General features: G+C 42.2%; 1 protein-coding gene and 1 long non-coding RNA gene across 2 annotated transcripts in view; one reads left to right on the top strand and one right to left on the bottom strand.

Moving 5' to 3' along the window:
• The window catches only part of TGFBR3 (transforming growth factor beta receptor 3), a 138,417-nt gene extending 125,535 nt beyond the window's left edge, over nucleotides 1-12,882 (top strand). Inside the window, exons 15-17 of the mRNA XM_082227839.1 lie at nucleotides 1,555-1,596; nucleotides 3,992-4,099; nucleotides 6,987-12,882. Coding sequence (XP_082083965.1) covers nucleotides 1,555-1,596; nucleotides 3,992-4,099; nucleotides 6,987-7,105 — 269 coding nt within the window. The 3' untranslated portion in view covers nucleotides 7,106-12,882. The remainder of the gene's footprint in view (nucleotides 1-1,554; nucleotides 1,597-3,991; nucleotides 4,100-6,986) is intronic.
• Nucleotides 2,722-6,968, bottom strand: LOC309535192. The gene is made up of 2 exons (XR_014221093.1): nucleotides 4,202-6,968; nucleotides 2,722-2,937 (listed from the first exon to the last, which is right to left on the bottom strand). It is a non-coding gene; the product is annotated as an uncharacterized lncRNA (long non-coding RNA).
• Nucleotides 12,883-13,129: the final 247 nt, after the last annotated feature.

Raw genomic sequence — 13,129 nt, forward strand, 5'->3', positions numbered from 1 at the left:
TGAATCAAAGCATCCTTTCTTGGGGTTAACTGCCCTTGTAAACGAACAGCAAGCCGGCGGGAAACGAATGGTATTAGGTCTGCAAAACTCCTAAACAAGAGCATTTACATCTCCAAGAAGTTTATTATCATCTATTTTGATGCAAAGCAGGCCAGCTATTGTGTGTAGTGTTGTACTGTATTATTGGATCCATTCCTGTTAGATCTGCACCAGAAGCCAGGCTTGAAGGCTCTGTAGACAGGGAGTCAGAACAGAACGTCCAGTTCAGGATGTCTGCAGTCCCCTCCGCAAGTCACGCACGTGACACCCGTTAGTACTGATGGGGTGGTATGTCGCATGTCTGGGAGAAAACAAACCCTGCCAGGTTTTGTTCTACAATGCTGTTTGCTGCAGGCTCAGCTCCCTGCCTTGTGGAACCAGATCCCAATGGAATTGGGTTTGGTCCCTCTGACACAGAGCCGGCCCATGGCTTTCTTTTAACCATCCACTTTTGCAGGATTCCTGCATCCTAGTATTTCTCATTCCACACTGCAGCGGTGAACACATGTGAGATGATACGGGATGTTAGCAAATAATTTTGTAATGCAATTAAATAATCACATTGCAGCGGAGCAAAAACAATGCAGAAATTTTGATAAATTGGCACCTCTCATAGGTGGAAAATGAAAGACAGCTGTTGCTGTGATGGTCACCTATTGAACAGTTTCCATAACACAAGGAACAACAATAATTCCCTTAATACAAAGGAAGCTCCTTTCCTTTAAGCATGAGAATTTTCAATCATTTCAATCATTTTCAATCATTTCCTTGCTTATCCACATAAATGCTGAATTAACTCCTTAAAAAACCAAATTAAAAGTCTGCCAAGTCTAATATATGCAAGGCTACCTTGTCTCCTACTGCATTCTTTCCACTTTAAGGATTCCTTCTCTTCGAAGCATGTTCAGTCACACTCCCCAGGATTGACAAAACAGCTCATGTTGAGGGTTTTTTTTTTTTTTTAAATAGGACAAATAGGCTACAGCAAGGTTTATTTGAAAAGTTGTAGGATCACAGTGAGCAGGGAGGTGGCGCTGCAAGGAATGATGTGTCCCATTGTTCTTCACAAATCGTCTCGCCCTTATTCTCCGCAGATAAACAGTATTGTGTGGGTCGGCCATTATGGTATGGATTGCCGCTCAAAGCCTGTTATGCTTAGAAAGAGCAAGTTGCATGAGGCTCCTCTCCTGCACACAGGAAATGAATAAGATGGTGGTCCCAAATCCATCATCAACTGGAAGGAGATGCCAGAAAAAGGGGATGAAGAGCTGTTGCAGGAGAAAACAAATAGCAACTCAGTGGAGATGCTTTCACACCACCTGCTAAACCTATGTAACACCGCTGTAGGCACGTTTTGAGAGGGAACTTGGTTTTCTCCTTATACACCCTAATCCAGGCTGAATCAGTTCTGACTGGGTTTCATAATATATTGCAGACTCTGCATTGGAATTGCTGATGTAGTGTATAAAATTTGCTGAAGTGAGGATCATTCATCTCTCTCTCTCTTTTTAACAGATAAACCTCCTTCTTACTCGAAACCTCCTGAAGGATTAGCACGTAAGTTAAACATGCCTCTCTCTTCTCCAGCAATACACCAGAGCGTTCTGGTGGTAAAGTTACAAACTGCTAATCAACTGAAATCTTTGAGTTCATTTGCATTTTAAAAGACGTAGAATCAAATGTAATTACTTGCGTGTCTGTATTATCTGTCACCAGAGAGGGATCCCACTGGTGTTTAGTCCTGAAGCTATTCACAACAGAGGCAGAGCATGTAGTTTTTATGGAATATAGTACTCTGCAGAAAGCCATTCTGGAGAGGTAGCAAGAGTATTAGGTTTGGAAACGGAGGACTCGGGTTCAAATCTCCATTCAACCATGAGCTTTACTTTGTGGTATTGGATCATGGTATTGGATCACACAGAGTTGTTCTGAGACTAAGGGCCTAACTACTTACTACATTACAGAACTTCTTCCCTCCCGGGAAGTCACTCAGAGTGAGAGAGAGAATTTTTAAACAGAGAAGGAGCAGTGACTATGGTATTTTGGGTTTGTTTTGTTTTTTTTACCCTAAAGTGGCTTTACCTAGAGACAGATGAAAGAAGAGAGGGCTGGATATTGAGGTTCAGTTATGCATATGTAACATGTAGATGGGCCCTTACAAGCTACTCTGGATTCCTTGGGAAATAAATGAGCTATAAATGCAGGCAACAAGCAAATATAATCAAGAGTAGTGGAGAAAGGAGCTTATATAACAGGATTCAGCAACTGGCCTGAATCCAGTTCTCCAAGACAAGGGCATGGAACCTGTCATTGAACTTCCACTTCCATCAACTACAGCCACCATGGGAAACAGTCAGGGATGATGGGAGTTGTAGTCCAACAACATCTGGAAGGCCACAGGTTCCCCATCCCTGCTCTGAGAGGTGCTGCTTTATGCTCTGGTGCGCATGCGCACACACATCAGTATAGATGTGGACATTTATGGCATTTGAGGGCACAGAATTGTCTGTCTGGCATCTTTGGTGGCACAGGAACTCGTACGTTAGAGTGGCCATTCAGGGAAGCTAGTTGCAAACGTAAAATATATAATAAGGCCTCTGGTTTCTTGATTAGCTCCAGATGCAGTAGTTAACGTATTTTGTCACTGAGCCCTTAGTCCCTAGAAATAATACATAATAAAACTGAGTCTTAAAAGAAATTAATTAGGATTGCATCATGTACATGTGTCTGTATGAAAGAAGTAAAAGATCAGGATGAGTGGAAGTTGCTGTCGTTTTCCAGCATGTGTTCAGAGCAATGCATTCAGGGACCAGATGCACTCTCGTACAAACTGCCCTGCCTCTCCTGTTGGGAAAGCTCAATATTATGGGCTAGAACTGATTTCCATGATTAAAACATCTGCCAAAAGTGGGGAAAAACCAATTGTTTCTATTTATGCATTTGCTGACTTTCAAGCTGGCACCGCCTCCCAGCTTAACAGCCTTTCCGCTCCCCACCTAATAGACTGAAGATGCTGGGGAGCAAAATTGGCAGGGCACTGGTTTAATTATTTTTATTTTTAAATCCCTCCCTATCCCAAAGGCACATACTTGAAGGATATGAGAATTTAAAAATAAGTCTGCTAACATTAGAAAATATGTTATTTTAGTCCTACAAACTGAAAACAAGCAGCAGCTAGCAGGAAATGTAGTGGGCCTACAACTTGAGCTGGCTTTAGGTGGCTCAGGGCCACATTTTCGGCCGCATCTAACTTCCACGCTTTGTTCCCATGGCTCATGTACCGTTGTCACGCTGCCAGATGTGCTGATTTCTGGAGGTTAGTCTTTCCTTCAAGTTGGCATTGCATCCAGAAATATTGGTGCACTCTTGAAGTGCAATACAGTGGCTCGTTTCAGCAGGCAGTAGGGGTTGGCAGACAAATCCTATCTGCTCTCAGAGTTGCCTACCAGCAGTTTCCCCTGCATTACTGTATTTGGTGCTATTTTTCTAGAAAAAAAGATGCCAGAACTCACCACGAACACCTCCCTTGTTCTCTTGAAATGGCCACGGAACCCACCTGAGAAGTGCCGGAACTGAGTTCCAGAGAGGAGTGGCTGAAAATAAGCCTTGACTCTGTTTATTTATAATAAAAAAAATTTGTATGCCACTATACAGTTAAGAAGAAGAATAATTGCTGTTTACCATACATAGGGAGAGACCAAAGGCAGGTGGGCAAGAAAGGAGGCACAGGGTCTGTTTTTAGCAAAGGAAGGAGGAGGAGAAGGAATTTGAGTTCCCAGTTGATGGGCTCATGGGCTACTAACTGCTGAGCACTGATAATCAAAATGCATAGGGAAGCACACTCACACTTTTTGTTTAAAATGCTCTCTCGCTCTCTAATTCTTTTTTTTAAAAAGCATTCTAAATAGAAGTACTTCTTGATTTACTTAATTTGTTTTCTCCATTTTCACAGCTGTCTTCCACGGCCTGGACACTTTGACAGTCGTGGGCATTGCCTTTGCAGCCTTTGTTATTGGTGCGCTGCTGACAGGAGCACTGTGGTTTATCTATTCTCACACAGGTGAGCATGAAAATTCTCTCTCTCTCTCTCTCTCTCTCTGTCTCTCACACACACACAAACACACACATCGCATAATAACATAATACGTTGACTGTGGGTCACCTGCTGGTAGCAGCCAAATGGAAGCGTGTTGAGTCAGATTGGATCCTTAAAGTCTGGCATCTACCAATCATAAATAAACTGCCACAACAAATACCAGCCCAGCAGAGGCTAAAAAAAGTTGAGGAGCAGTGGCATAGCCTGGGTGGCCAGTACCCAGGCCCACACGGAGGAGGGAAATGTATGGAGTACACATGTGCCTTCAGCTGCCTAAGGCATCCATGTCACCCAAGAGATCACAGCCACAGAGATAAGAAAACAAGAGTCATTCTGTTGTCTGGAGAGGTCACTTCCTGGTTTACACGGAGAAGCCATTTTCAACGGAGCCCAGTGATGGAAGTGTGCATTGAGGCAGCACCAAGTGCAGGAATTTGTACCCCTAACAAATTTTGCACTCAGGCCAACCCCCCCACCCCTTCTCCCCCATGCTACACTACTGGTGGCCCGTAACTATGCTTTTGGTTTGGACAAGGCAAAATAAGAATGAAACTATTTATGTTTGAACTGAATCTGTAGGAGGAATGGGTTTCTATTTGACTTTTCTGTATTGTTTTTATTTTAAGTGTGAGCAGCAGGGAGGAAAGACTTGCAATTGGGTTTTATTTTAGTTGTGTGCCTTGCGTGATTTGTATATTTTGGATGTTTAACTGTTTTATAAAACTGTAATAAAAATCTAAGTTTAGCAGCGGGAAAGGGTATTAAATCAAAGCAGGTCATGTTGAGCCAAGCATGGCAAGGGAGGGCTTGCTTTGTACTCTGAAAACTGGGGATCTGTTTGAATGAACAGAGGTGACAGAGGGAGACTAAAATGTGTAGCGAACATTCATTGAGAAGCTGTAATTTAAAAGAAAGGGGAGAAAAATAATTATAACCATGCCCCAGGTGTCTACCAGTCTATCCAATTCCTTCTCTTAAACAGAGTGGCAAAAAAAAAATTGGTGGAGTGGCAAAAGAAGTATTGTCAGAAAGCTGAAAAGAACTGGAAGCTAATAAAGAGGGGCACCTGCAACTTTCCCCTAGGAGATTCTCTCAAATGCCATCCACCGTCAGAATTGGTTTAGGGCTGTTGTTACAGCAACCGCCAGCAAACCTATCAGCTCTCGATCCCTCTTGTATGTTTGAAAATCCCAAGCTCCCAATGGCAACCAGGGAATGAGGCATGTGCCAAAGGAAAGAGAGGAAGGCAAAGCTGACCAAGAATAGGGGAAAAGGGATTGTCAAACCCACTCATTCAAATTCGACCCATTTTTCCAGCCACATTTCCCACCAGTTGGTGGGCATCTCACTAGCCGGTGTAGATTTATGGCTGCTAGGCTCATTCCGTGTACTGCTCTGAATGGATGGAGGCCGAGGTGCTGCAGTTGGAGGCCGTGGCAAATAATGTTTGTTCCACAAGCAGAGAAAAACTGAGTTCTCTTCCCCACCCCCCTTTGGAAGAGGAGGAGGAGGAGGATGGAGAAACGATTTAATCTCCAGCAGAGAGTGGTGCCACCGAGACAAGAGGGCATAACCCCATACTTGAAAGGGGGAAATGCATCTGTGGAAAGCTGTCCGGAGAAAGGAGGAAAGGAAGAGGCGAAAGGGAGGGAGGGGGAAGAAGAAAAAACGAGAATATATTTTTGGCATTTAGACTTTGACAGCTGTGCATGCCTTTTCCCCTGAAGACGAAAAGGTATTCATTCTGCACAAAGTTAAAACAAAATGTATACAGATCATATCTGGTGCGCTGTGGTTGCTGCACAGCTCTGTGTAATAGTGGAATGGGTGACAGCAAAACTGTAATAGGACCCAGCAGCTGGGAATATAGGCCAGTTTTGCAGTTTGCAGAGCACTTTCCTGGCAGAGGCTTGCAGGGGCCCTATTAAGGGAATGGAAGCAACTGTATTTTCTGTGTTTAATATGGAAATAGGGTGGCTCCCCCCCCCCCAGTCGGCACTCAATGTTCCTAATTTTTAGTGCAGGGAAGCTCCCCACCCCAGCTTCCTTAAACATGGCTTTTACAGAGATGGCTTTTGCAATGTAAGGGGAAGGACGTACAGTTAGATAAAGTACATACAGGATAAAGTGACCCATTCAAGTGAAGAACTTGAGAAAAATCCCAATATGTGGCATGAACCCAGTAATTTTTTAGAGGGCTTTCTGCTAAAAGGCACAGCAGTACATTATGCTACAAAAAAGCATCAGACTAAATTCTAATCTGCATTGCAGGAAATGTAGGTGTTTTTATGGATTCACATCAATAAAACTAACACATTTAAATAAGTGTTTTGGCATATCCACCTCCCACAAGATCATTCCTAATCTAGTCCCTCAAATAAGTGTTTCATGAGAAAGTTGAGGCCCTTCTCATGTCTCCAGTCGGACCCCTGAGATTTTTCCCTATTTCTACTCCTTGCTATCCCATCCCTTCCGGAGGCCTCTTGTGGAAATAAGTCACAGTTTTTCATTTTACTCAATATGGGGGAAAGGGTCACTGCGATATAGTGCAGCAAACAGAACCTAGAAAAGTCTGTACCAGGGAGATTGCGTTTGCATTGTTGAGCTTTGGGGCAGTCCTATATTCTTAACACAGGGCTGTTGCGAGGACAAAATGGAGGCTATCTTTGAGCTCCATAAACCAATAACAGGATATGAATGATATGCACATACATAAATTAGAATCACAGAATTGTAGAATTGGAAAGAACCTTGAGGGTCATCCAGCCCAACTGTGATAGCAAGAAGATAGTGGAGATGTTCCTTGTAATACCAAACTCTTTCTCCCTCCCCTCCTGTTTGTTTCCTCCAGGAGAACCGGCAGCAAGACAGCCGGTCCCCACATCCCCACCGGCCTCTGAAAACAGCAGCGCAGCCCATAGTATCGGCAGCACACAAAGCACCCCCTGTTCCAGCAGCAGCGCAGCCTAACCCAGGGGACGTGATGCAAGCCCCCGGAACCACGTAGGGGAGCAGAGGTTCAAAAGGAGCTGTTTGTTGCCATTCACTTCGAAAGGATTGGTTTGGATTCTTTGGCAGAACGAGGAAGGATTTCCTTCCTGGTCCTCGAACTTCTTGCAGCATGCTCTAGGCTCACACACGACAAAGCTACTCTTTGCAGGCAGCTGTGGATTGTGCAGAAAACATCTGCAGGCTCTCGACGTGAGACACTAGCCGATTCCCCCACCATAAACGCTGCATTGTCTTTACAGAATCATAAGCACTAGGTTCCGCAGACATCAAGGAGACATGAGGTGTGTAAAGGGATTTCAGTCTCATAAGCTGGGGGGAAAGGTTTTGTTTTCTGTCTCATTTGATCCGGGGATTCCACCTCACCAGAACGAGAAAGCTTCCAGCGCAGAGGATTACCCGTTGCCATTATCGCAATATATACATCTTGATCGTTTCTGTGTTTTTTGAGCTTAACTCAGTGCTGTGTTTGGCCCACCATTATCTTGTCCACCACATCAGGGATTTGCCTTTGCCAACCTTTAGCAAACAGAAACTAATGTTTCCATACATAACATGGCGTGTGGGACATATGTTGATTTGATATTCCTGATGACTTCCGTATATGTCTGTTTATCCATCCCAAAGCCTGCTTGGAAGCATAATGCGACACTTGGTGCCATTTCAGTTCCTTAATTTATTTTTTTATTAATTGGAGCTACCAACCTTTACACAGGACTTAGCCCAAAGTCTTTTACAGTACAGTGTCTGCCGCCTGCTACAAGTAGGCCAACAATTTGCATACAATTTGCACGCAAAGCCACATGGCGCCAATGCATACGTGCAGCTTCTGCACGCACAACAGCTTTTCTTTTCACTGCAGCGCCAGGCACTGCTTCCTATGAGGATTTCCATTTTGTGTGCATAACCTTCCCTGAAATTATGGTGAATGAGGGGTACAGTGGTGCCTCGCAAGACGAAATTAATCCGTTCCGCGAGTCTCTTCGTCTTGCGGTTTTTTCGTCTTGCGAAGCACAGCTATTAGCGGCTTAGCGGCTTAGCAGCTATTAATGGCTTAGCGGCTTTAAGAAAAAGGAAACAAACTCGCAAGAACTCGCAAGACGTTTCGTCTTGCGAAGCAAGCCCATAGGGAAATTCGTCTTGCGGAACGACTCAAAAAACGGAAAACTCTTTCGTCTTGTGCGTTTTTCGTCTTGCGCGTTTTTTGTCTTGCGAGGTACCACTGTACCTGTATATGCCCCAAGTGCTGTGTCCATACTGAAAAACCCATGGGGCTGTAACTTGGGGTTATTGCAAGTGATATTAAAACCACACGTGAATGGTGAGCACTTGTGTGCTCCAAGGTGGGGTTGGTTATGGACCAGTTTTGAACCTTTGGCCCCTGAATATACTTCTGCAAATGTGGTCATTGCCAAAATTCAGGAAAATATAGATAAATATAGTCCTATTTGTTGTAGGACTAAGCCTTTGGGATTTTTTTGATTCACAGTGATCTAGAAGCACATTTTTTAGACCTGCCAATGAGTGCAAGTGTTTCTAGTTGTGATATGGAGACCACTACAGCTCTGTGTTTTAGGCCTGGTCCACAAGATATACATAGATATCGTTGTCTTTTTTGCTGTATATAATCTACAATTAGCTTACTGTTATCGAAAATTCTTAGGTCAGAACTTCATTCTTTGCTTCTTCTAAGTTTTCCAAAATTTTGTGGTGATTTATTTTTTTTAAGCGTCGAGAGGAGAAAACTATTGAGCTAATTGTTCTGTATGACTCACCATGAATAGGAATGGAAGGGTTCCTTACAAGCCCCTTTATGGTTTGTATCCAGTTGCTTGTTAGTCATCGCAACGTTGCAATTGGATATCTCCCAAAGTAGCATTTGGAATGCAAAAAAGAGCAAGCCGGTACTAATTTTCATAATATTTTTTATAACTCTCGCCTCCTGCTAGCCTTAAAGTACCTCCCAAATGAAAACCAAAGGTTGCAATTTGAAACTGTAGGAATATTGAGTTGTCGTTTTGTGAGCTGAAACAGAGTCTCCTGAATCCTCCTCCTTGAAAACAAAATAAGAGATATTCTCCCTTTGCAAACAGTTCATATAACCTTCAATGGATACGGCTTTTTTGTTTTGTTTGGCCTTGCTGTAGCAGGAAGCACAGCGGGGCTTTTCTGAAGCAGATCTGATCTCTCCCCTTGCTTCCGGGGGACCAGGGCCACTCTGAGAGGTGGCGGAACGCCATTGTGGCACGTTTCAGCTGGGGGGAAAGCCCTGCCTAGATATAACACAGGGCCAGTTCCTCTGTTGCCCTTAACCTGAACCACCCTTTTAGCCTATTGTGTTTTACACTGGCAAAGGTGGCAAAACTTCACAGGGGCTGGTGAACCGACAGATAAAAAGGGCTCCTGGCCTATTTGGAATATATCAAAAATAAATAAATTTGAACTTACATAATTCACATTCTCAAAAGTGTTTGCGGGGTTGGATTAGTGGGAGGTATCTGGATAAGCAATATGCTACCTGTGTATTTAAAAAGAATGCGCTTTGCCTAACCTTCAACTGAATGTATTAGATAATCATATTCTATGTATGAAAACCTTTAAAATGTCTTCAAAGAAGACTAGAGTCTTTTAAATCCATCATAGCTATATTTTACTACATTAAATGTGGGCATAAATATAAATATATATATATTTAAATATAAGTGGCTTTATATAAGATGTTCAATTTCAGTTACTGTGAATTCTACGGTTTTATACGCTCTTTCTCTGCCCTCTTCTAACCCTTCTCCCCCCCCCCAAGATTTTATTAAAACCAGAGATATTATTGGAAGTATTATAAACTTGGTTGTTGGAATGAAAGGTTACATTTTTGTGTAAAATAATTAAATGTATATTTTTGAGAGAAAGAGATGCTGCATTATCAATATTTCTATCAAAATTGACTCTGAAAACCTGGATCTATATTTACAGACATACAAAACCAAAACAGGCAATATTTACAAGCAGAGAAATGACATTTTTCTAGGCTTATGTTCGAGATTATAATTAATTCATTGACCGCTATGCACTTAATTGTGAATGCTTCAGAATACTCACTTTATTATATACAGTTATTATTATTATTATTATACTTACTTAAATGGAAAGTTATGGAGCTAATGGAAAATTCCAGTTGGTTAATTGACAGTAGAGCAAATGCCAGATGCAAATGATATCCCTAAAAAATTTATGCTGTCTACGCATCCAGAGATATGCATGCACTAGGATGCATAAGCACATCTCTGGTTCCCATGGGCTGCTCCATTAGACTGGAGGAGCAAAAGGCATGTGCGCATTTCATGTGTGGTTGGGATCCATTCCTGGAAATTAAAAGGAAGTTCTTGTGAATGAGAGAATTCCATACCTGCATTGCAGCTCTGTGCTCATCACTGGTAAAAGGTGTAAACCACAAAGCCATTTGGTCCAAAGTATTGCTGTTCTTTTCCAGGGTGAGCTGTCAAGTCCTTATATTAGCAACAGTGGAGGGCTGAGTTATGCTTTTGTAATAAACCAGGCATGTACTGAGAAAGGGAATTTATGAACAGATACCTTTGCCATAAGAGAGAACAATGGTTTCTTCCAGTGCCATTGAAGTCTATTTTTATGCTACAAATGTAAGCTCTACGTTTTGAAGTCCTTTATTATTTTTTCATGCAAGCTTCTTTTCACGCTTGATGTTGTGTGCTATTTCATTTCATGTTGTATAGCAGTGTTTTTGAGAACTTTGCATTGTCTCACTGACAAAGTGTTAAACCAGGCACCCCCAAACTCGGCCCTCCAGCTGTTTTGGGACTACAATTCCCATCATCCCTGACCACTGGTCCTGTTAGCTAGGGATGATGGGAGTTGTAGTCCCAAAACAACTGGAGGGCCAAGTTTAGGGGTGCCTGTGTTAAACTGTGCAAGTGGCCAGCCTGCACCTCAGTGTGTTCAGTGTGTCTGAAAGGAAATTTCTTCCATTTTGAGTTTCACATTTCAGAATAATTTTGGAAGTTCAAGCATATCATAGCTTCTGGGTCACCTCTAACTACAGGGTTTAGAATTCAAAGTAATTATGAGGTTAGTGAGGCTGGACGTTCCTTTGCAGAAGCCATACTGTTTCTTCTTTGACAAAGCTTGTTCTTCAGTATATCCAACAAACTCAATGTTAATATCATCTTCTAACAGTTTACTTGTCTAGGGAGACAGGTCTCCGATTTCCTGGTTTCTCCCTCCCTGTTTCCTTTTTTAAATTGCTCTTGCGTCGGCTACCTTCCAGTTTTGAAGGCTGGTTTTAATAGGCTGCATATTTTTGTTGAAAGTGCGGACATTTCACATTTGAATTCTTCACAGACTATCAGGTGAATGTCCAGCCAACTTGTTAATTTGGAAGTTGTCAGATAGCTTTAAGACATCAGCTTTTGTTACCACCATTTGCCATTGCTTTTCAGGCACCCGCGATAAAAAGCAAGGCATGTCCCTCACAACACTTTCCCGACTGACACAGATAGAAAGAATTCATCCTGTTTTTCGGCTCCTCCTCCTTACATACCCTATGACATACATAGCTCATTTCCTGTTTCAGATACATTAACAGATCAAGATATTGGATTTTTTATGCTATAGCAATTAGCTCCTCATATTCCTTGTTTGCTTGCCTTATCATCAACTTGCCTTTGCACAATGCTTGCTAGTCCCATCATATAACTTAAGCTACTAAAATTGGGAAGGCAGGATTAAGGTTTCAGGAGAAATGACTTCTCACTTGTAAAGCTGTTTCTCCTCCCAGAACCTGCATACACACCAGATTACTTTGCTTGTTTTCCCTTACAGTATCTAATCACTCACGTTTGACTTTCCAGACATCTTTGCATTGAACAGCTGTTACTTTAAGGTCGCGTAGGGTTGACAGAGGGTGGATCTAGACACAGGTTTAAAATGCTATAGATAAGTAAAAAAAATTTTTTACAAGAGAAGAAGAAAAGCCCATGTAAAAATCTATATAAACTCATTTTTTGCTCTCTGGCACCATCTGGTGTTGGATGTTTATAACACTTTCAAAACGTGACGAATCTAGCCGAGTCCAGAGTTCTGTGTATTACTTTGAAAGAGGATTGTATGTTGATTCCCACCCCCAAAAAAATGTTTATGATGATGTGTTCTTGTCTTTTCTATGTGCATCTACCTCATGCTTCAAAAGAAGACCCTACTGCTGATTGTAAGTGCAATCCAACAGGTATGGCGGCTTGGCATCCACCATGCATTCCAATGGGAATTATGTCATGCTCTTCTACAAGGCCCATTGGAATGAATGGAGGAGCCACAGCAGCCGCCTGTCTCGGTTTGCACACTGTGTGAGAATAAGTGTAGATTTGTTTTAATGAGGCAACTCTTGTCCTGTTTTGTTCATCTGTCCTGGGGTGTTCATGAAGCAACTGAATCTCTATCCGGACTCTGCCATTTCCAAAACACAATACGCTTTACCTTTTTTATATATATACAAGGATATAACTTTTTTTTAACTGAGCGGGAGAAATATACCTGCTAAATCCCTGTGGCCAGTATGAGCACCCCATTGTCTTTGTTTCTGTAGTTTGTGTGTATCTCCAAATAAATAAATAAAAATCTATAACTGATAAGTTGTACAGTTTTGATAATGCCCATGCCATGTTACCTTGGATCTTCACTGCTTAATAAAGGTATAACAATTATTAATAAAATGTGGTTTGTGTGTGTGTGTGTTTCCCTAAACAACAAACTGTTCTGAATCATTTTGAGCTTTACCTTACTGAAAGAGGGTTATCAAATCATACGTTTTGCTTGAATGTTAATAGCGGATTTGAACACTCCATAATGTGCTGGAATAGCGAGTGGCACCATCTTCCCCTTAGTGAGTTGTGTTGAACTCTTTCTAGACCCAAAAGGGAGTCATAATTAAGCACATCTTAGCACTGTTTGGTTAAAGAC

The sequence above is a fragment of the Podarcis vaucheri genome (genome assembly GCF_965113315.1).
Source record: "Podarcis vaucheri genome assembly, chromosome: 6".
Classification (NCBI taxonomy): Eukaryota; Metazoa; Chordata; class Lepidosauria; order Squamata; family Lacertidae; genus Podarcis; species Podarcis vaucheri.